The sequence below is a fragment of the Gopherus flavomarginatus genome, chromosome 9 (genome assembly GCF_025201925.1).
Source record: "Gopherus flavomarginatus isolate rGopFla2 chromosome 9, rGopFla2.mat.asm, whole genome shotgun sequence".
NCBI lineage: Eukaryota > Metazoa > Chordata > Testudines > Testudinidae > Gopherus > Gopherus flavomarginatus.
In genome coordinates this window covers 54180995-54205244 of record NC_066625.1, presented here as the reverse complement: position 1 = coordinate 54205244, position 24250 = coordinate 54180995, and the positions used below count along the sequence as shown (strand labels likewise).

At 44.9% G+C, this 24250-nt stretch overlaps 1 protein-coding gene across 15 annotated transcripts in view; it reads right to left on the bottom strand.

Moving 5' to 3' along the window:
• PPCDC (phosphopantothenoylcysteine decarboxylase) overlaps positions 1-20559 on the bottom strand; it is a 96267-nt gene extending 75708 nt beyond the window's left edge. The window contains exons 1-3 of one of the 15 annotated variants that reach the window (XM_050968796.1): positions 20455-20476; positions 14144-14244; positions 8858-9034 (exon numbers count right to left, since the gene is read on the bottom strand). In XM_050968796.1, the coding sequence (XP_050824753.1) occupies positions 8858-9010 (153 nt within the window). In that variant the 5' untranslated portion in view covers positions 9011-9034; positions 14144-14244; positions 20455-20476. Of the gene's footprint in view, positions 1-8857; positions 9035-10964; positions 12409-14143; positions 14245-20152; positions 20236-20454 lie in introns of those variants that run through there. The other 14 variants (XM_050968805.1, XM_050968806.1, XM_050968807.1 and 11 more) reach the window with 14 other exon arrangements.
• Between the last annotated feature and the right edge of the window lie 3691 nt (positions 20560-24250).

The following is a 24250-nucleotide window of genomic DNA, read 5'->3' as shown; positions in this document are numbered from 1 at the left end:
AGTTTATAGCACACAATTGCTTGGCAAATTCTCTATGCCAAAGCTCGCAAACATGTGTACGCTAACTTGCTTTAGCTCATCACACAGGATGTGGCCTGTAGGTTTCTTCCATTACTGCAAAAAAATACTCTAATACAAAGCTATAAAGCTATTATCAACAAACCCATAAGAAAGGATATAAGCAAGCAAGCAAGCAGGCTAGCCCTATGGGCTACAAAAGACATTCAGTCATGCTTTAAAAACTCCAAGTGATAGAGAATTTAACACATTCCAATGATTAATTATTCTCACTGTTAAATTCTTTTCTGCAGGGATGGGCTCCTTGCTTGCTCATCCTAATTAGGCCTGGTCTACACTATGCGTTTAGGTCAAATTTAGCCACGCTAAATCGAATTAAGCCTGCACCGGTCCACACAATGAAGCCATTTACTTCGGCATAAAGGGCTCTTAAAATCGATTTCTATACTCCTCCCCGATTAGGGGAGTAGCGCGAAAATCGACACTGCCAGTTCAAATTAGGGTTAGCGTGGAAGCAATTCAACGGCATTGGCCTCCAGGCGGTATCCCACAGTGCACCATTGTGACCGCTCTGGACAGCAATCTGAACTCGGATGCACTGGCCAGGTAGACAGGAAAAGCCCCGCAACCTTTTGAATTTCATTTCCTGTTTGCCCAGGGCGGAGAGCTGACCAGCACAGGTGAACATGAAGAGCTCACCAGCACAGGTAACCGTGCAGTCCGAGAATCGAAAAAGCTACAGCATGGATTGTACGGGAGATACTTGATCTGATCGCTGTATGGGGAGAGGATTCCATGCTAGCAGAACTACGTTCCAAAAAATGTAATGCCAAAACATTTGAAAAAGTCTCCAAGGGCATGTTGGAGAGAGGACACCATAGGGACTACAGTGTCGCATGAAAGTTAAGGAGCTCAGGCAAGCATACCAGAAAACCAAAGAAGCAAATGGACGGTCCAGTGCAGAGCCGCAGACATGCCGCTTCTAAGTTGAGCTGCATGTAATTCTGGGGGGGGGGGAGCCACCACCACTACCTCACCCCTGTCCCTGGATTCCAAGGAGGGGGTACTCTCAGCCATGCCTGAGGATTTCGCAGATGGGGAAGATGAGGACAACGAGCTTGTGGAGAGCATACAGCACACCGTTCTCCCCAACAGCCAGGATCTTTTTCTCAGCCTGACTCAAGTAGCCTCCCAACCCTTCCAAGGCGGCATCCTGGACCATGAAGCCATGGAAGGGACCTCTGGTGCGTGTACCTTTGTAAATATTACATAGGGTTTAAAAGCAAACTTTTTTAATGATTAATTTGCCCTGAGGACTTGATATGCATTCGCAGCCAGTACAGCTACTGGAAATGTCTGTTAACGTGTCTGCGGATGGAGCAGAAATCCTCCAGGGACATCTCCATGAAGCTCTCCTGGAGGTTACTCCAAAAGCTTTAGCAGAAGGTTTCAGGGCAGTACAGCCTTATTCCGTCCTCCACAGTAGGACACTTTACCACGCCACGCTAGTAGCAAGTAATCTGGTAGCACTGCATGACAAAGCATGGCAGCGTATAGTCCCGGTGTTTGCTGGCATTCAAGCAACATCCATTCTTTATCTCTCTGTGTTATCCTCAGGAGAGTGATATCGTTCATGGTAACCTAGTTGAAATACGGGAATTTTAATTAAGGGGACAGAGGTGACTGTTCCTATGGGGCTGTTTGCCTGTGGCTGAAAAGAAATCCGTCCCTGCAGCTAGCCGGGGGTGAGGGGGGGCATTGGCGCTGAGCTGTTTGGGTTTGGCTAGCAGGGATCTTCCCTGATACCAGCCTTGCAGTGGGGGGAGGGGTAAAGTAATCATCCCAGAGAATTGGAAGAGGGGCGGGGTTAGTTTGGTTTCTGCTGCTGCACGCTAACACGAAAACCGTAGGTATGGAAAAGGAGGGCGCTGCTTTTATGAAGGTTGCAGAAGCTAAAAGACAATAGCTTACCATGGCCACATGCAAGCTGAATTCTGTTGCCTGGCCCTGGGGCTGTGATCTCTAACACCAAAGCCGCAGGCACCCAATATTAAGATGCAAAATGCAACCTCGTACCAAAATCACACGTGCTGTGTAATGTGAATAGTGTTGTTCACCGTGAAAGAGTACACACATTGTTCTGCAAAACGTACCTTTTAAAATATTTCTCTCTCGTTTTTCCCCTCCCGCAGCGGCAAATTTTTCAAGCCTCCCTCCTTCGTCCCGAAGGCTATCTCAGATAAGGCGGCGAAAAAAACGCACGCGAGATTAAATATTCTCTGAAATCATGCAATTGACCCACAGTAAAAGAGCTCATTTGAATGAGTGGAAGGACACAGTATCACAGTACAGGAAAGCGGCCAACGAATGCGAGGACAGGAGGGATGAACGCGAGGACAGAAGTGGAAGCGACAAACGCTCGAGATGAGAGGTGGCAGAAGGAAGATCAGAGGAGGCAGGATGCAACGCTGCAGCTACTGCGGGATTAAATGGACATGCTCTGGCATCTGGTGGAGCTTCAGGAACAGCAGCAGGATCACAGAGTGCCGCTGCAGCCTCTGTATAACAGCCCTTCCTCCTCCCTATGTTCCATAGCCTCCTCACCCAGATGCCCAATAACACGGGAGGGAGGAACCATGCACCCTGCCACTCCACCCCAGCGGACAGCCCAAGTAAAAGGCTGTCATTCAGCAAGTTTTGAAGAGGCCTTTTCCTTCCTTCCCTCCTCCCCTACCCCACGGGGGCTACCTTGTCAGTTCTCTCCCTATTTTTATAATCAATTAATAAAGAATGCATGGTTTTGAAATGATATTGACTTTATTTCCTTTGAAAGCAAGCTGTGATCGAAGGGGGGAGGGTGGGTGGCTTACAGAGAATGAGTCAATCAAGGGGGCAGGTTTTAATTAAGGAGAAACAAACAGAACTCTCACACTGTAGCCTGGCCAGTCATGAAACTGGTTTTCAAAGCTTCTCTGATGCACAGCGCTTCCTGGTGTGCTCTTCTAATCACCCTGGTGTCTGGCTGCACGTAATCAGCAGCCAAACGATTTGCCTCAACCTCCCATAAAGGTCTCTCCTTTACTCTCACAGAGATTGTGGAGCACACAGCAAGCAGCAATAACAATAGGAATACTGGTTTGGCTGAGGTCTGAGCGAGTTAGTAAAGTGTGCCAGCGAACCTTTAAACATCCAAATGCACATTCTGCCACCCTTCTGCACTTGCACAGCCTATAGTTGAACAGCTCCTGACTACTGTCCAGGCTGCCTGTGTACGGCTTCATGAACCATGGCACTAAGGGGTAGGCTGGGTCCTCGAGGATAACTATACGCTTTTCAACATCCCCAATGGTTATTTTATGGTCTGGGAAGTAAATCCCTTCCTGCAGCCGTTTAAACAGATTAATGTTCCTGAAGACACAAGCATCATGAACCCTTCCTGGCCATCCCATGTTGATGTTGGTGAAACGTCCCTTGTGATCCACCAGTGCTTGCAGCACCACTGAAAAGTATCCCTTGCGGTTTATGTACTGGTTGCCCTGGTGCTTCGGTGCCAAGATAGGGATATGGGTTCCATCTATTGCCCCACCACAGTTAGGGAAGCCCACTGCAGCAAAGCCATCCAATATGACCTGCACAGGCTCCAGAATCACTACTTTTGGTAGCAGCAGCTCAGTGATTGCTTTGGCTACTTGCATCACAGCAGCCCCCACAGTAGATTTGCCCACTCCAAATTGATTCCCGACTGACTGGTAGCTGTCTGGCGTTGCAAGCTTCCACAGGGCTATCGCCACTTGCTTCTCAATTGCGAGGGCTGCTCTCATTGTGGTGTCTTTGCACTTCAGGGCAGGGGAAAGCAAGTCACAGTGTTCCATGAAAGTGGCCCTATGCATATGAAAGTTTTGCAGCCACTTGGAATCGTCCCACACGTGCAACACTATGCGGTCCCACCAGTCTGTGTTTGTTTCCCAGGCCCAGAATTGGCGTTCCACGGCATGAACCTGCCCCATTAACAGCATGATCTCCAAAGTGCCAGGCCTTCGGTTTGAGAGAATTCTGTGTCCATGTCCTCATCACTCTCGTCGCTGCGCTACTGCCTCCTCCTCACCTGGTTTTGCAGGTTCTGGTTCAGCATAAACTGCACAATCATGCACGAGGTGTTTACAATGTTCATGGCTGCTGCGTTGAGCTGAGTGGACTCCATGCTTGCCGTGGTATGGCATCCGCACAGGTAACCCAGGAAAAAAGGCGTGAAACAGTTGTCTGCCGTTGCTTTCACAGAGGGAGGGGGGCCTGACGACGTGTATCCAGAACCATCTGCGACAATGTTTTTCGCCCCATCAGGCATTGGGAGCTCAACCTAGAATTCCAATGTGCGGGGGAGACTGCAGGAACTATGGGATAGCTATGGAATAGCTACCCACAGTGCAACGCTCCAGAAGTCGATACTAGCCTCGGTACTATGGACACACACCGCCGAATTAATGTGCTTAGTGTGGCCGCACTTGACTTTATACAATCTGTTTCCAAAAATCGATTTCTGTAAAATCAGAGTAATCCCATAGTGCAGACATACCCTTAGTGGGACTTTCATGTCCCTCCACCTAAGTTGGAAAGAGATCAGTATTCTTTCCTTTCTATATACCAGTAACAGCCCCCGTTTGCCTCTATAATAGCTAAAACAGAAAATGAGCATGTGACTCCTCTGTTTAACTGCTGAGACAAGCTGATGTACACGTCACCTGTCAAAGAAGTGTGCTAGAGTCACAAGTTGTGTGTTTTACATGAGGAGAGACTAGTGGAGTGCCAGACTTCATCCAGGGCTAAGCTTGGATCTCCTGCTTTGCTGTCTCCACACAGAGATCACTAGCCAATGCTCTGCCAGCCTGATTTTTGCCCACATTTACGTGAGTACCATTTTAAAGAGTCAAGAAAGCAGTGATTTCACTTATATTAGTAACCCTGAGCAAATACATAAGTGACCATCAGAATTTTCCACTGGCCTGGATAAAACAAGACTTTTTTCTGCTTCAACAGCCATGGTTATGAAGAAAACCTTTAAAAAGTTAACTGACACACTGTTAACTTCCTGAGTCTGCAGAGAGTCTAACCTGATGGCTACGAGATGTATTAACTACCTCATTCATCTCAATGAGTGGTTGATTCTGAAACCTAATGATTACAACATTGATATTTAAATTGTCAACTATTTCACTGCTGATCATTTTAGCAGAAACTTCTATCTAACATGCTTATCCTACAACCCTAAACCTCTCAGCACATCTCCTAATGATCCAAAAACTTCAGCTGTTTTCTACCCAAGTTCCTCTGAGAACTTTTGTAAGACAGTTCTCTGTTGTCAGCACAAAAATCTGCAGCAAGTTAAAACTGAGGGCCTGATTTAAAGTAACTGGAAAGACTCCCATTGCCTTTATTTGGCTTTGGCTCAGGCCCTGAAATTGTACAGACAGTAGAAGATCAATTGAATTTATTGCCAAAATAAATAACCAGGGCTCCTAGATTGAATGGAATCTTTATATTTCATTTAGTGAAAACTTTTTTTTTTTTTAATTTAAATGAAGCTGTCACAAAATCTGCAGACTCCTGCACAGGAGTATCACAGAATCCAGGAGACTTGCTATCAAATTTGGATCTAGCTTGCTGCAAAGTTTGTTTATGATCAAAATATTCACAGAGAAGGGATGTGCTTTGATCTAGACTCCTGCAGAATGGGTAGTTTTCTCTCTTCCTGTCACCTACAGAGTGGAGGGAGGTCCTTCAGATACCAGTACAGGATGGGGGTGAGGGGAGAGAGAGAGTATGCTGCGGGCTCTATGATTCAGGCATCTCCTGTTGCAAAGATGGAAAACTAGAAAGCTGGGGATGACGGCTGGGGGAAATGGACAATCCCTGCATAACATACATTTCATACACATAGCAACACATGACCTGAGGTTCTGACATGACCTCTTCCTGTCTCTGCATCACTTTCTGCTGTCCATTCCCATCCCTATCCCCCTCCCAATCTGGTCTGGAACCTTAAGCCTCTTTCAGTTACTGGAACTGAAAAGCTTAACTAAGCCTCCCCTTCCGCCCCCCCCCCCCCACATGCCAGCTGAACTTTCTTTCCAACAGCTGACAAGATACAGCACTGCTACCCTGACAGCTCTGTGTACCTTCAACAGCCTTTCCAGATTTGCTACTGCCACCACCAATCAGTTTCACAATTACATTTCCAAAATATCATCTCCTGTGTCCAAATCTCATGGGGTACCTTGAGCTCTGGAGTGAAGGAATCCCAAATATATGACTCATCCAAAGGGTATTAAACCAGGCCATCTAGCAACCCAAGCAATATAAATGCATTATGTATTTGGCCTAGGTTTACGAAAGGTGGTGCCACAAATTCTCTCTCTCTTTTCAATGAGCCACGATAATTGGGTTGGTTCCAAAATGTGAGAGCATTCTGAATTTTCCTTTTACTTTAAAGCAAAAGCTATTATAGTTCCCTTTGTTTTGGGAAAGTAAGTCTATTTACTCCTGACTAATACTGCCATCTCCTGGACAAATTGGTTACTCTAGGACAGGGGTCAGCAACCTTTCAGAAGTGGTGTGCCGAGTCTTCATTTATTCACTTTAATTTAAGGTTTCGCGTGCCAGTCATACATTTTAACATTTTTAGAAGGTCTCTTTCTATAAGTCTATAATATATAACTAAACTATTGTTGTATGTAAAATTAAATAAGGTTTTTAAAATGTTTAAGAAGCTTCATTTAAAATTAAATTAAAATGCAGAGCCCCCCCAACCAGTGGCTAGGACCTCGGCACTGTGAGTGCCACTGAAAATCAGCTCATGTGCCACCTTTGGCACACGTGCCATAGGTTGCCTACCCTTGCTCTAGGAAATAATTTTTTTTTAAAATGTGCATACAGATGCTTCTATATTTTTATAGGTTTCACAGTAGCAGCCGTGTTAGTCTGTATCCGCAAAAAAACAGGAGTACTTGTGGCACCTTAGAGACTAACAAATTTATTTGAGCATAAGCTTTCGTGGGCTACAGTCCATGATTTTAACAATTTCCATCCCACCATCAACCTCAGCCTAGACCAATCCACACAAGCAGTCCATTTCCTAGACACTACTGTGCTAATAACCACCACTCTATACCGGAAACCCACTGACTGTTACACTTACGTACATGCCTCCAGCTTCCATCCAGGACACACCACACGATCCAATGTCTACAACCAAGCTCTAAGATACAACCACATTTGCTCCAATCCCTCAGACAGAGATAAACACATACAATATCTCTATCAAACATTCTTAAAACTACAATACCCACCTCTGAAGTGAAAAAACAGATTGACAGAGCCAGAAGAGTACCCAGAAGTCACCTACTACAGGACAGGCCCAACAAAGAAAATAACAGAATGCCACTAGCCATCACCTTCAGCCCCCAACTAAAACCTCTCCAGCACATCATCAAAGATCTGCAGTCTATCCTGAAAGATGATCCCTCACTCTCACAGATCTTGGGAGACAGGCCAGTCCTCGCTTATAGACAGCCTCCCAACCTGAAGCAAATACTCACCAGCAACCGCACACCATACAACAGAAACACTAACCCAGGAACCTATCCTTGCAACAAAGCCCGATGCCAACTCTGTCCACGTATCTATTCAAGTGACACCATCATAGGACCTAATCACATCAACCACGCCATCAGGGGCTCGTTCACCTGCATATCTACCAACGTGATATATGCCATCATGTTCCAGCAATGCCCCTCTGCCATCTACATTGTCTGGTTTAGCCAATCTCTATGCAAAAGAATAAATGGACACAAATCTGACATCAGGAATCATAACATTCAAAAATCAGTTGGAGAACACTTCAACCTCTCTAACCACTCAGTGACAGACTTGAAGGTGGCAATTTTGTAATAAAAAAACTTCAAAAACAGATGCCAAAGAGAGACCGCTGAACTTAAATTAATATGCAAATTAGATACAATTTACTTAGGTTTGAACTGAGACTGAGAATGGTTGGGTCATTACACTAATTGAATCTATTTCCCCACGTTAAGTTCTCCTCACACCTTCTATGGGTCATCTCGATTATCACTTCAAACGTTTTTTTTCTCCTGCTGATGATAGCTCATCTCAGTTGATTGGCCTCTTAGGGTTGAAAAGGTGGAAGTAGCCATGCCATGTTCTCTGTATGTATAAATATCTCCTGTCTGTGTGTTCCATTCTATGCATCTGAAGAAGTGGGCTGTAGCCCACGAAAGCTTATGCTCAAATAAATTTGTTAGTCTAAAAGGTGCCACAAGTACTCCTATATTTTTATAGTTTGTCCTCTTCCGTTTTACACTAGCATCCAACTTATAAGTTTTATGTCTCAACTACTGAGACTACTTATATTGCATGATCTGAACTACAAATTTGGAGTTTCAAAGAGCATATGGCACTTTTTACTATATGTATCTTGTAAATTCAGGTTTGGTGACTTTACTGACATTTATGTTTTTACACCGGTGAGCCCTATAAAGCCCACATAATGATGAGAGACAAAGCTGGTTTCCATCATGTATTGCGTGATATCAACAAAACAGTTAGGTAAACTCTTACTGTGAGAATTTATGAGTTATTACTGATCATGGGGAAAGAGATAGAAAAATGCTCAGCCTGATTTTCAGACCCCAGGACCAGCATCTAGAATCAGCTTTAAAATTCTATCTGACCCAATCTGATCTCCACTAAGAGAGGATAAAAAGGAAACATGAAGATATCATATTTACAGTTTCTCTTCTAACTCACTGGAGCATAAGTTACTCACCCCAGGAATCTCCAGCAATTCTGAGACAAGAACAGGCAACTTCAGGGCAGCCACACTTCCAGTAACACCCACCAGCACATGGTACGTCTTTTGTGGTGTGGGCAAGCTGTTTTGTGGGGAAGGCTGTGGCTCTGAAAGGGTTAAGGGCTCCATTATGCACCTTGGCGACAATCAAATCTACAAACAAGGAGAAACAGTCTTCAAACTCTGAGCTGGATTTATCCAATGATAGACACGCAGAGAAATTATTGATTTGCCTCCCTATACAGAATATCAGTAAGTGGCCTCAAAACACACTTCAGTTCAGAACAATATAAACTGACCGAAGAAGTGTTACACTTCTTTCACTAATAAGGTGGGAGGGTCACCATAACATTCTGCTCCTCAGCAGTTACCTATTATTCTAAAGATCACATCAGGGTTAACTGTGAAATTAACTTAATTTAAAAAATATTAGGTATTATGGCTCAAAGCACTTAATGTGCTTTCACCAGAAGGGACTGCTTGTGATCAAGGGTTATATGAACGATGGCTGCCATTTTGGATGACACCAGAAATTGATCCAGAGCTAAATGGATATGTTGCTACAGCATGAGCTAAAGAGTCAGGTTCTGTAGTTTGAGGATGTAACAGACTCACATGCTCTGTGGACTGGGCATGGAGGGAAACATGTAACACACACCCACCAGTGGGGTACCTTTGCAACATGCAAATCCTCAGAGTTGGGAACTCTGATACATCTCTCATTGAAGTAAATGGGATCCTTTCCACATCCGGAATAGCCCAATTGGTGAAAGTGAGCTAGCAAAAGTACTTACAGATACCAGGAGGTAAAACAGGTGGTCTTGAGGTAACATTTCAAAATTTTTAGAGTAATCCCATTTTATTGTCAATTAACAGAGAGGCACAATGGAAGGGATCCCTTCCAGTGTTATTAAGGGAAGCAAAATTATCTGCATTACTAAAAAGTGGAAGGATCCTAGTAGATCCTAAATCAGGTCACCCAGTTTTAGGCTCGATTCTGCGAAGTGATGAGCAATCTAACCCTGATCCAGAAAAGCCCTTAACCACTTGCTTAACTTTAAGTACATGAGTAGTCTGTGCTACCCACAGCTTGGGGTCAGTATACTCAGTACCGTGAAGAATTTTCACCATTAAATTACAATATGTTTTTGCTAAAAGACTTGAAAATACAAAGTGGGGATTCACCCACGAAAGCTCATGTCCCAATACGTCTGTTAGTCTACAAGATGCCACAGGACTCTTTGCGACTTGAAAATAGACAGCCTAGATTCATGGTTCAGACAGTGGCATAGCCGGGTTCTAAGAGCGGAGGGAGCAAACACAAAAAAGGCATCCTCTCATGGCTCCTCCTCTGGCCATGCCCCCTTTGGCTCCTCCTCCGGCCGCTCCGCCTCCTCCCCCCCCGCCCTCATGGGATCCACTCTGCGCTGGCCTCCCCTCTGCACTGCTATGGTGCCGAGCACCCCCCTCGCCAGGCCCCCCAGGCGGGGGGTGAGGTGATGTGCCCTGGGCTGGGCCGAGCCACAGTGGAGTCCATGTCCCTTTAAGAGCGGGGCTGGGCTGAGCCGAGCCAGCAGGGGGGTGGCTCCGCTCCCCGCTGCAGGCTGATGCCGGAGCCTGGGCTGAGAGCCAGGCTCGTCTCCTGCCCCAGCTCTGGGCGGGGCTTTGCTGCGGCTCCCCCAGTGTCCCCAGGATGGGCCACCCCACGGTAGGGGCAGGATTCATGAGGCAGGGCAGGACCCGGTGAGGCCGAGTTGAACAGGCCCGGCAGGGCGGTGTGGGGGCTGCTGGAGGGGGAAGCTGGGGAAGGGGGCACGGCCTCAACCCCCTGGGGCTGCCTGCGCCGCAGAGGAGGCAGAGGGGCACAAGCTGCAGCAAGACCCCAGCCCGCCCGGGGGAGCGGATATGGGGCCAGCTCGGGGAGGCAGGAGCAGCCCCCAGGGGTGCTTGGTGTGTGCAGGGCAGAGCCCCAGGACAGCCCCAGCCCCACGGTGGGCAGTGCTGCCAAGAAGGAGCTCGCGCCTCGCGGCGGGAGAGGGGAGCCCTAGGTGGGGTGGGGGGAGGCTGGACCACCCGCACCCACCTCTCATGGCCGCTCCATGCTGCTCCCGGTACCAGTAACCAGCCCCGCCGCTTTCTGCTTCCTGTGCCCAGCACCACCCTGCCCCACCACAGGGACCAGCCCCTTCCTTGTGTGCAGGAGTACTGCACCGGCTGGCAGGCCAAGCTTCAGAGCGGAGTTGGCGCCATGGTAACCCCTAACTAAGGCACGCCACTTTTGGAAAGCGTGCTGAGGGGAAGTGGCTGCTTCTCCTGTACCCCACTAGCTACGCTACTGGGTTCAGGACTTGTCAGGCTTTTTCTGTAAGGTCAACAGAAATAAATGTAAAGAGGCTACTTCATTTGTCCAAATTGGTACAGGATTTAGAAAAGGCACATGACTCAGTAGAGTTGCATACCTTCAGTCTCTAACAGTAGAAATGAATGCATGTTGTTTTTTAATACATCAGTCACATGTATGCACCTTGGCTCTCGTACAACAGTTATTATCATCATTATTTGCTTCACAGGAGTACCAAGAACCCAGTCTGGGATTAGGACCCCTGATGTAATAGGTGGGCAAAACAGACCAACAAAGTGGAGGATGAAATAGCTATGAAGCGAACACAATTTTGCAGAAAAGCAGAAGTCACATCTTGTCACTTGCCGAACCAATGCCAGCCAAGAGTGTTAATATCTTGTGCATCACAGCAGAAACAGATTGGAGTTACCACAAGCAACTACACTTCCTGAAATAACTGATGTATGAACTTACATTTAAGGCACAAGACTGAGATTCAGGTCTGAGTCAATGCCCAGTTCTGCAACAGACAACTTGTGTGATGTTGGGAAAGACAATTAGACTCCCTGTACTTCTGATTTATAAAATGGGGAGAATAATATTTCCTTTCTCTCACCCTTTGTCTGGCTTGGTCTACATTTAAAATTTTAGGTTGACATAGCCACATTTCTGAGGAGTGTGAAACTATGCCAACCTAACCCCCACACAGGTTCAGCTAAGCCAACAGAAGAATGCATCCATCAACATAACTACCATCACTTGAAGAGGTGGTGTTCCTTGACCGATGAAAAAACCCGTTCTGTTAGCATAAGTTGCGTTTACATTACAGGGTTATGATGTCATAGCCACAGAGCCATAGCAATGCCACTATACTGTAGACCAGGGATCAGCAACCTTTCAGAAGAGCTGTGCCAAGTCTTCATTTATTCACTCTAATTTAAGGTTTCGCGTGCCAGTAATACATTTTAATGTTTTTAGAAGGTCTCTTTCTATAAGTCTATAATATATAACTAAACTATTGTTGTATGTAAAGTAAATAAGGTTTTTAAAATGTTTAAGAAGCTTCATTTAAAATTAAATTAAAATGCAGAGCCCCCCCGGACCAGTGGCCAGGACCCAGGCAGTGTGAGTGCCACTGAAAATCAGCTCGTGTGCCGCCTTTGGCACGTGTGCCATAGGTTGCCTACCCCTGCTGTAGACATATCCTCTCTCTCAATAGTGTTTGTACAATGTTTAACACAATAGGACTGTGATCTCTGCTGGATCTTCTAGGCAATATTGTAATACATATAGTAATAATAATGACTTTTTCAGGATTCTGAATCACTTGGGAGACATCCATTAAATAATAAAGACTACTTAAAACACCTTTCTTTAAAATGAACTTCAGATAAATTTGGGCATATGGGTAATGGATCTCTAACAATAAGAAAGATATGGTAGCAAGTATTTTGAATAAATTACTCACAAAAACAAAGGGAACATTTGTGTTTATAGAAAGATCTAATATGCTAAAAATGAATACGCTCCTGAAATTTTTATACATTTTCCATTGTTTGCCTATGAACTTAGGACATTTTTCCAAAATATTTGATAGATTATTTATAATTTAATGAAAAATAAAATCACCTAGGGCAAATTTAGCCCCTGATCCTGCAGTTGCCTTTGCGCAGAAATGAAGGCCATCACACATGAACCACTCATCATAACAGGTTTTTATCTTTGGCATTAAGCTTTAACACATTACACATTAGAAAATTAAAACTAATTTTCATTATGGCCATTATATTAAAATGACTTTGAAGTCAATGGGAATCTGCTCAGATCGCAGTGGTCCACCCACACATCATCAGTTGAAGGATCAGGGCCTAACTTTGTTAATACTGTCTCATAATACAAGGATATATAGGCAACCCACCCTCCAAAATATTGCTAAAAGGTTCAGTTTCTTTTGTCTTGGGGACAGGGACACTCGACTTATGTATTGGCTAAGGTAACTCAGGACACTGTAACATCTTATAATTTATATCATGTTTTATCTATATTCAATTGAAATGAAATTAAGGCCATCACAAATTATTCAGTCAGAACAGTGTTGAGTTTTTTTGGCATAAGCCCCACATGACTATTAAATAACAACTCTAAATCACCAACCTAACCCTGTCCTAAACTTTGCAAAAGAAAATGACATAATTAGGTTAATGAATATCATTTCAAAAGATTAATGAACAAAATTAAAAGTAGGATATTCCAGCTAGTTATTTCTTCTGATTCTTTATTTAACTGGAGCTTTGGGAAATTAGCTGGAAGAGCCTTAATTGAATACTTTGGAAAGTAAAATGATTAAAATGCAAGCAAGATCTAAAGGACTCAATCACAGGGATACTTTTGAAAAATTGCTAGAGAGGTGAAATATGGAATTAACTACAATTAATTAACTAAACTAATTTGGGGAAGACTAAGGTATAAACAAACTTGTAGGTCACATAGGATGTTATTTAATTTTCAAGACATATATAACACTCAAACAAATGAATACCGATAATCTAGGTATTTATACCACACTAAACACCACGTCTGTAATGTTTTTAAATAAATATATAAAGCTAGTGGTGGAAGCTGGGGGACGTGATATACAACTTCCCAGACCAAATGTAAAATGTTAGGGATTTCTGGTTCTGATCCAAAGTCAACTGAAGTCAATGGGAGTCTTTCCATTGACTCTAGATAAAGCCCTTTATGCATGTGGTTTGGAAATGGCGAAGACTACAAAGCTTTGGTTACAATTATATACAAGATTTGCTGGATGTGTTTGGTTTATTTAACCCAAATGTTTGAATTATATATTATTTTCCAAATGCTCAAATTACTAAGCCCCTATTATACATGGAGTTGGTAGTGACATCTGTAGTTAAGGTTACCATATCCTTTCCACTTTAGTCCACTGTTTTCAAGTCTTTATAACCTTGCCAGACTTCAATCATTTGGGCTGGAATGCTTGGTCTTTGCTTCAGGATGATTTCTGTTTAAACCAAATAAATAAATAAATAAATAAATAAAAACCTGTTCTTCAGAATAAGGTCACAGTTTTACATATACTCAGCACAGCTTAGAGAGGCTTGCTGCTAAAATCTCTGAAGATTTCATCTGCATTTAGCCTGCTCCCTAGCCTCACAGACCTTGAGTTCTCAACAGAACACTGCAACAGTAAAAGCTGCTGTCCCTTTGGCCTACGGGAAGGCATGCTAAACTGAGAGCCAGAAGGGTCTATGAGTTCTTGTCTCGGCTCTTCCATCAATTAGTGTTGATAATTCCATGTTCTTCACAGCCCTTATTATTGGGCAAGGCCTCATTCCCCTAATTTAGAAGGCAGATAAGCAAAACTCCTCACATTTTACAGATGGGGAAAATGAGAGGTTGCACAAGGCCACTTCAGGAAGAGCTGGGAATAAAACCCTTGTCCAGATCCTCAAAGTTATTTAGGCACCTAGCTCCCACATGGAGGTGCATTTTAGAGACACATTACAGTACCATGTGTCTCTAACATCTGACCAACATCTCAGTTAGCCATGGTGACAGGTTTCAGAGTGGTAGCCGTGTTAGTCTGTATCAACAAAAAGAATGAAAAGTACTGGTAGCACCTTAGAGACTAACAAATTTATTTCAGCATAAGCTTTCGTGGGCTAAGCTTATGCTCAAATAAATTTGTTAGTCTCTAAGGTGCCACAAGTACTCCTCATTCAGCTGGCCATGTTACTTTCAGAGTAAATGTGCCAATCTATGTGCTTGGCTGTGCTTTCTGTAACCATTAGGCCTCTCTCATCTCCACAGACAAGAATGCAATCCAACAATATCGATGTCTTCAGATGCCACCGGTGTGGTGCTTTGCTCTGTTCAATGATGATAACAGTCAGCTGCACGCGTGTGTTCCCATTGTGTGCTGCCCCGGCTCTGCAGATTGCTGACACAGCAGGCCCTGAGAGAACCCCCAATGACCACAGACTCCAATAAGGTATGAAGGCACACAGCCAGATTTATTGCCAAATGAAGCACAGTAATAGTTTCCCACAGACTCTACAAGACATACTACGAATATGTGCCCCCTGACAATGGACCGGCTCAGTCAGTGGTGGACTCTCCATTGCCCCCTAGGCCAAAGATATTCACTCAGGGATGCATTCTTATACACAGGTACAAACAAGTAACATCACTCCTGACCCATTGAGGTATAATCCCTCTACGCATTAGGGTGCTGCCTCTCTCCTGGTACATGTTGGTTCGAACAAACAAGTCTATCCATCATATTATTCTTTTGATCCAGACTTCAGGATGGGTCAGCCTGTTCCCCATTATCTCTGTGGAATGTGTTTGTACCAGAATGTTCCGGTGCCATCCTGGCACATGTTCATCCTATTAGTACTTGATACCTTTTAGATATGTGTATACGTGCAATTAGCAGTCGTCTTCTTGCCAACTTCTGTGAGCAGGGTCTGCCTCTGGCTCACAGCTTAACTTTGTTTTATGTTAGTAAACTCTTGACCATTACTTTAGTTCAGGCCTCAGGCCTCATACCAGGCTTCTGATACCAAGGGTTTATGTTTCAGGACCTCATCTTACTACATTCTCCCACTTTTTGTCTTTTTATGGGGTGGATGTTTACCCATCATCCCAGAAAAGCATAATGCATGGACTAAAGATAACAGTGTTTAGCTTACCGGGTTATGTGGTTACCTTATTTTGCCATCCATACACTCATGCCCCACCTGTCTTTAGTCTGCACATTCCCTCGATGAACAGATTTTATTTTCCAGTTGACTGTAGTCCCTTACAGTGGGCCTGGGAATGTTAGGCCTGGGACCATGACTAAGGAATGTAGTATTCAGGGGGCACATATTCGTAGTATGTCCTGTAGAGTCTGTGGAAACTATAACTGCTCTTCGTTTGGCAATAAACCTGGCTGGGTGCCTTCATACCTTATCAGAGCCTGTGGCCATTGCAGGTTCTCTCGGGCCTGCTGTGTCAGCGATCTGCAGAGCCAGGGCAGCACACAAAGGGAACACATGCATGCAGTCGACTGTTACCATCATTGAACAGAGCAGAGCACCACACCAGTGGCATGTGATGACACTGGTGACCCCAATGGCTGATCTGATGAGTAAGCGAGCTGTCTGCTGTAGGAATCGCTATCTAACATGACAGAGAACCATGAGCTACGGAACCCCCTTAACCCCTCCCTGCAACTCCCCACAGAGTTTAAAAAATATAATGGGGAAGAAACACGAAACGTAATCTTTAAGGCTATGGCAGAGACTGTAGCCTTAAAATGTAAAATATTGCAAACTATAACCATGGCTGTTAAATGGTTAAAACTGTAAGTCACAAAATTGGCAGGGCAAGAAACAGTAACAACTAAAGAGTTAAAAGAATCAAAAGAAGCTACACAGCCCTGGAATGCTCCCACCCCCTCTTGCAGGGTGGCAAGCAGCCCAGAGACAACCAGCACAAGAACATGGAAACAGCTGCAAGGAACCTATAAAAAAATACATGTGCTGTCCCATTATAAATACTGGTGGTAAACAGCAGGCTTCAGGTAGCTACCCTGTGCCTGAAGAATGGGGACAGAAATGGAAAAAGGTGGCCCTAGCAAAATTAAAAGATGAAACAGGGTCCACTGCAGTGCAACCACTACCTTATGATAAAAGCCAGGTTCTGGTACAACCTAAACCAGGACCTAGACTGGTGCCTGTCAAAATGAGACAAGAAAGTGCACAGATGGAAAAAGTAGCACACAATAATTTCACTGAATTGGTAAATCATATGAAGAAAAAATGGAATGGTTCACAGAACATATTACAAGACAGAAGCTGTGACTCAATCACAGGGGAGTGAATAAAAAGGAATTTCAAAGTCAAACTAAAATTGAGCAGGTTAACACCTAAACTGAAACATGAACATATGGAGTTGCCCAAAAACAGTTAATTGCAGGAAAAAAAGGGCACTCCTGCAATCTGTTTGGCATGCAGACAAAAACAGACATCAGGGGAATAAATTCAGGTTTTACAAGAGCAGATAATTACCCCCACTATCATCTCAGAGCCAGAATAAAAACCCAAGGCACGGTTTCCCAACTGCTTTTACCCACGGAACCACACTCCGCACTCAGCTAAAAATATAACCTTCTTTCTCAAATATTTTTACATACCAGGCAGACACACACACACACACACACACACACACCCTTTTTCCCTGCCTCTCCTAACTTCGAATCTTTCTCTGTAATAAAAGTTATACTTTTTACAGAAACCTCCAAAAGACAAAGCAATTGAAAACAGAACAAAGCAAGAAACAAAAAGAAAACAAAGTAAAAAACTTTACTTGAAATAAATCCAGTACATTAATTATTTTAACCCTTCAGGAATGCAACAGCTAGAATTATTCCTAACTTTCTTGAAGATATGGTTGCCAAGCAACAGAAATGCACACTCTGCTTCTAATCCTAACCACTCACTGATATTTGAAATATGGGCTTTTCTTATTTCCATATAGCAGAGTTTTAAAATAATGTTAAATATAGGTAATGCAAAATTCCTTGTTACCAAATACATACAATAAATTTGGCAAATAACACATTTTTATCAATTTTTGTTAAAAGTTTTAAATAAGGTAATAACTTGTTTATTCAAATGTTTAACCCTTTTTATTTTTGTCTGTCTTATTTTGTATAGTTATGAACAGAATTCTGGTGCCATTTGTTTTTAATTTTAAGTTTGTCGTGTATGTCCTGTGTGTTGTCCTGTGCTGTATGTTGTGTGTGTCGCGACACTATTTTTTATTTTGTTGCAACAAAAGTCAATTTTATACTTTTTTAACATATATGTATACATGGTACCACACTATTTTAAGATCCTGGTTGGGGTAGAATCATAATATTATTAACACCAATTTTTTTGTGCAAAGTTCAAAAAGGTTTCAGTTACAAATATATGTACATATATATTTCTGTTTCAACAAATAATGCAATTGCAAACAAAAAATTCTCTTTTATTAATCACAGTTTAGTTTTGTTTAAGGTTTTTTTACTTATTATTCAAAGAAAAAATATAAGGGGAAACCTCAACATTAAAGCAAAGATAACATTTACAAAATGTCCATTTCTTGTTTGGGTTTTTATAAACTTGTTTGCACTTTTAAATATACTTATAAGAATGTGATAGCAAAAATGTTTAAAAATAACAATTTATCCATAAAGCTAACCAAACAATTTCAACACGTTTCCACCTTTGGATCCCAAACACAACAAAGCATCCTGAAAGTTTAATACCCTCAAAGTATTTGCATGGACCTGTATTTAACATTTATTTTGGTTTAATTTTATACACTTTTCTTTTGTTGTTATGTAATGTTAATGGGAAGCAGTAGTTGTTAAAGTTCGTGCTTCTAAACCAGGGATGGCCAACCTCAGCCTGAGAAGGAGCCTGAATTTACCAATGTACGTTTCCAAAGAGCCACAGTACAGGGGAGTCGTGTCTTATGCAGGGGTTAGGTTCTGAAGCTAGCACGTAAGGCGAAAATCACATATAGTCAAAACACTCATTGAGTGGAAAGGCAGGCGGAATCGCCTGCACTACATGTACAGTATTTAAATTATTTTTCTTTTTCTTGTTTTGTTTTGCCGAGCACGTATAGTTAAAATAGTGTAAGTTAAATGTGCCTATGATGCGACTCCACTGTAATACATCAGCAGCCCACCATCAGCTCCCCCACCCCTGCTCCCAGCACCTCCCACCCACCAGTAGCCCCGCTGATCTGCACCTCCCTCCCTCCCCTGATCAGCTGTTTCATGAGATGCAGGAGGCTCTAGGGGGAGGAGCAGCAGCAGCAGCAGCAAGGGCACTACAGGCTAAGGGGAGGTGGTGGGAAGCGGTGGAGTGGAGGCAGGGCCAGGGACTGAGCAGTGAGCAACCCTCCCCCCCCCCCCCCAGCACATTGGAAAGTTGGTGCCTGTAGCTCCAGCCCGGAGTCGGTGCTTAGCTTCTGAAGAGCCGCATGTGGCTCTGGAGCCACAGGTTGGCCACCCCTGTTCTAAACAGTTAACAAGAGTGAAATTGGTATCACAAGCAAACGACCTCTAAAAAGCTAGGTAAAAATTATGTTATTAACTCTTTTGCTAACACAGAACGTTCAGCAGGGGGGGAAAAAGCAACACACCTTCTCACATAAGATTGTGAGCATTTATTTTAGTGGTTAAACATGATATTAGTATAAATATTAGTAATGCACCTCAAATGAAAATAAATGTCTATATAACAATTGCAAAAGTATAGCTTGTGTTATAAAAGACTTGGTTCCTATTACATTGTCCCTATTACACTGTAAACAAACTAAGTTAAACTTTGTATTAAGTTTGGGTTACTGAAAACAAAAACAAAAAACTACACTGTGTTAACTAACAAAAGTTGTTTAAGTTGCACCCCACGAAGCAAAGACACCAGAAAATATCTGTATACAGTGAAGAAACCCCCAAGCTGGTAGAACACCAGTGGGCAACAGCATTAAAGCACAGGGCTCCGCTTTTAGCCCTGCGCCTAGCACCGCTCCAGAGAGCGTGTTGGGCGCGCACGTGGCCCAGGCGCTAAGGACGGTTGTTTTGAGATCACCTAGATCACGGCAGAAGTTGGGGGAGGGGCTGTCACTCCGCTGGGTGCTGCGCGCCCGTGGAAGCGGACCCGTCGCTGCTCCCGCTTTTACATGGCAGTTGCGCCGAATGCCCCTCCCCCACACCCTCCTGTCACCGCGGCAGCGCGACACCAGCCAGCCCCCCGAGTTACTGGGGCACTGCCGCTCCGGCCTGCCCCCCTCAGCCAGACACATCCCTGATAGCAGGGTAAATAGCTGGGACCGCGGACACCTCCACACCTCGCTGCGCTCACCCCTGCGGCTGCGCTCGGCCCCGCACGGCCGGAAGTGCTGCCTGCACCGGAAGCGGCCCCGCGAGCAGAGCATGGTGGGAGATGTAGTTCTCTCCTCAGGCCGAGGCGTCCCACCTCCTCGTCCCGCCCTGAGCCCCTAACAGGCAGCCCTAGCCCCCAGGTAGCTGAGTCCTACGCGGAGGGCGGGGGCCGCATGCACGCGGGAGGCCTTTCCGCCTCCTAAGCAGTGACGTCACGGGGGTCCCGCTTGACATCACCAGGGTGATACGACGAGGAAACCGTAGTGGCTCTTGCCCCCCTACCTCCACTCTGCACCCTCGGCTCGGCCCCGCCCTCTGGCCACGCGCAGGAGCGCCCGGCTCTGGGGGCCCGCTGTGTGCACGCGCGGTGGGTGTGACGAAAGGGAGCCCGCCAATCCCAGGCCGGCATCGCTCTCCCCTGCCCGCATCCCTGCTCCTCCGCCGGTCGCAGCCCGAGGGGCCCTGGGCCGCTCCCCCAGCTCGGGCGGGCCCGCGAAATGCTCCCTGCGGCAGAGAACTAGGGTTGCCAACGGTCCAGGGTCACCTGGGAGACTCAGGAATTAAAGATTAATCTTTAATTAAAGATTCTCTCATGTGATGAAAGCACCACGTGACCAACTGTAATTAACAACCCTGCAGAGAGCAGGGCAGGACCCTACCCTGCTGGGCCTGGGGGTGCGTCTGGCAGTGAAGGCAGACTGCAGCAGCCTGGTGCATGGAAGCACCATAGGGTCCCCATTAGTCCTGCTGGCTTTCATCCCACCTGAAAATGGTAGGGCTTGAGCCCCTCTTTCTCCTAAAGGGGGAATTACCCAATGGAGCAGCGTTGGGTGCTCTGCTGCCAGGAGTGAAAGTAACAGAGAATTTTCTGCCGGAGTCCTGAGGGGGGCGTGGTCTCAAGCGGAAGAGGCGGTGCCTCTCAAGATTTAAAGGCCTTGGGGCAGTGGCTGTGGCTGGGAGACGGAAGTCTTTTAAATCAACCAGGGGGCCCCTACTGAAGAGGTGGCTGGAAGCCCCCCGGGGCTCAGGGGCAAATTAAAGGGTCCAGGGCTCCGGCCGCCGCGAGGAGCACCGAGCCCTTTAAATCCTGGCCCCAGCCTGGCCGCCGAAGTCACGGGCAGGATTTAAAGGGCTCTGGGCTGCCCGCAGTGGCATGCACTATTCAATATGTTGGCATGCCATGGATTTATATAGAGGCAATATGATATTTTCTGTTGTATTATCTATCCTTTTCCTAATGATTCTCAATATTCTGTTAGCTTTTTTGATTGCCACTGCACATTGAGTGGATGTTTTCAGAGAACTGTCCACGACTCCACGATCTCTCTCTTGGTGGGTAACAGCTAATTTAGACCCCATCATTTTGTATGTATAGTTGAGATTATATTTTGCCATGTGCATTACTTTGCATTTATCAATCAACATTGAATTTCATCTGCCATTTTGTTGCCCAGTCATCCAGTTTTGTAGGATGTCTTTGTAATTCTTCGCAATCTGCTTTGGACTTAACTATCGTGAGTAATTTTGTATCATCTGCAAATTTTGCCACCTCACTGTGTACCTGTTTTTCCAGATCATTTATGAATGTTGAGCAGCATTGATCCCAGTACAGACAGCTGGGTGACACCACTATTTACCTCTCTCCATTCTCACCATTTATTCCTACCTTTTGTTTTCTTTTAACTTGAGTGCCTGGCAATGCTTTCAGAATCATCTAACAATCCTACATTTACTTTAATGACAAACCTTTTGTTATCTTAATCACCCTCGTCGTTTATAAACAAAATCCCTGCCCCAAAAGCAGAAGTTGGGAGCAGCACAGAACCATCACGTATCACACTCAGGCTATGTTGCAGTTAAAAGTTCTGTCTAGTGCTAGGGTGTGCGCTGTGATCAGACCTCAGGTATGAAACTTAGAGGGGGTTAGAGCTCCCCCTGCCCTGCAAGTGGGTTAGCCCTTATCACTGCAAGACCTAATCCCATTGCTTAGACCAGTGTGAGAGCTACAAGGCAGCATGTTTAACGAGTGGTGGAGGCAGAGGGAGTGGCTGTCAAGGGAACCTTAGAATGGATGGGTATTGAAGAGTAGTAGAAGGAGCCCCATCCAGTCCCTCTCAGCCAGAAAGATGGAAGCTACAAAATGAGTACTCCATGGTGATCAGCATTAGAGAGTAAAGTGGGATATCCTGAGGGATGCAGGAATCCTGGTAAAAGCCTATGCATTCCTGAAGTCACCTCTAACATGCTAGCAATTGCCAGGCACTGTTGATTGTTCCAGACTCAGCATGGCTTTTCACAGGCATATTTGTTATAGGTGGATGCTTTATGATGACCACAGTTCTTATGCAGGTGGTGATGAGAATACAGATGCCTACATACTGACACTGGGGCCTGCCTCATGGGGTGGAGGGAGATCCTGTCTCTTTCCCAGTGTTTTTTTTTTTGTTTGTTTACTGTGGGATGGATGCATGAGTGAGTTGGAAGCAGGATCCATTACGGGGCACTGAGAATGGGAGCTGCAGTATCTGACATCCCTAAAAAAATCATAAAACTCAGGACTTAATTCCTACCTCAGTATTGCAGGAACCCAGTTTGGCAGAGCGAGGCTAAACCTTTTGCTTCTGCAGTCGTAGCAGACACAGGCTGTGCACTCAGTAGAAAAAGAGCTAGCACTAAGCCCAGCAGATAGTGACATGGGATTGCTGTGAGGAAGTGAATGGTATTGGGTGGGCAGCAGCCACTAACATGAAACCAATGGAGGAAAATTTTTGTTCGAGCTTCCAGTGATGTTGTGAGGAACCAATGCTGCTTTAACTGCATGAGTAACAGAGCCAGTAAGTACAAGTGGAAGATGGCAAAATTCAGTGAGTTGATGTATTATATATTCTCTATGCCATAATCAGTGTATAAAACTCTCAGCTATCTGAAGTTACAGTTGGTCTTCAAAACCCAGAGACAATATTACACAGGAAAAAGCAGGAGCAAGATGAGTGGGTTGCTCAAATTGTGAGCCACTTAAAAACAGGAACATAGGAATTGCCATACTGGATCAGACCAGTGGTCCATCTAGTCTGATATCCTATCTCCAACACTGGCCAGAGCCAGATGATGGCATAAGAATCATAGACTTTAAGGCCAGAAGGACCATCATGATCATCTAGTCTGACCTCCTGCACATTGCAGGCCACAGAACCTCACCCACCCACTCCTGTAATAGACCTCTAACCTCTGGCTGAGTTACTGAAGTCCTCTAATCATGATTTGAAGACTTTCAAGTTACTGAGAATCCACCATTTACACTAGTTTAAATCTGCAAGTGACCAGTGTCCCATGCTGCAGAGGAAGGCAAACCCCCCCCCCCCCCCAGGGTCTCTGTCAATCTGTCCTGGGGGAAAGTTCTTCCCAACCCCAAGTATGGCAACTGGTTACACCCTGAGCATGCGGGCAAGACCCAGCAGCCAGACCCCTGGGAAAGAATTCCATGTAGTAACTCAGAGCCCTCCCCATCTGGTGTCCCATCCCCAGCCATTGGACATATTTGCTGCTAACTATAGCAGATCAGCTACATGCCATTGTAGGCAGTCTCATCATACCATCTGCTTCATAAACTATCAAACTCAGTCTTGAAGCCAGCTAGGTTTTTTGCCCCCACTGCTCCTCTTGGGAGGCTGTTCCAGAACTTTGCTCCTTTGATGGTTAGAAACCTTCATCTAGTTTCAAGCCTAAACTTGTTGACAGCCAGTTTATATCCATTTATTAGTAGGCATCTGTGGGGCAGGCGAGCTCCAACAGTTAGAGATTGCTTTAAGCATGAGATTTAATCTCTCTTTAGCTCTTGACACTCCACAACTTTATGCATCTCCATTGCAAATTTAAAAGCAAAATGTTCATGGGGCAGTGATGTGATACAGAGCCTTTGAGTGCTGGGTCACTGGTCTCAACTGCAATGACACTGGCAGTACCCAAATGTCATCACCAGCAGATGGATCATTTTTGTTATTGCAAAAGGACTTTGTGGTCTCCTTCCAGCTCCTAATGTATAGGTACCCCCTTTACATGTCAACCCCATATCTGGCAG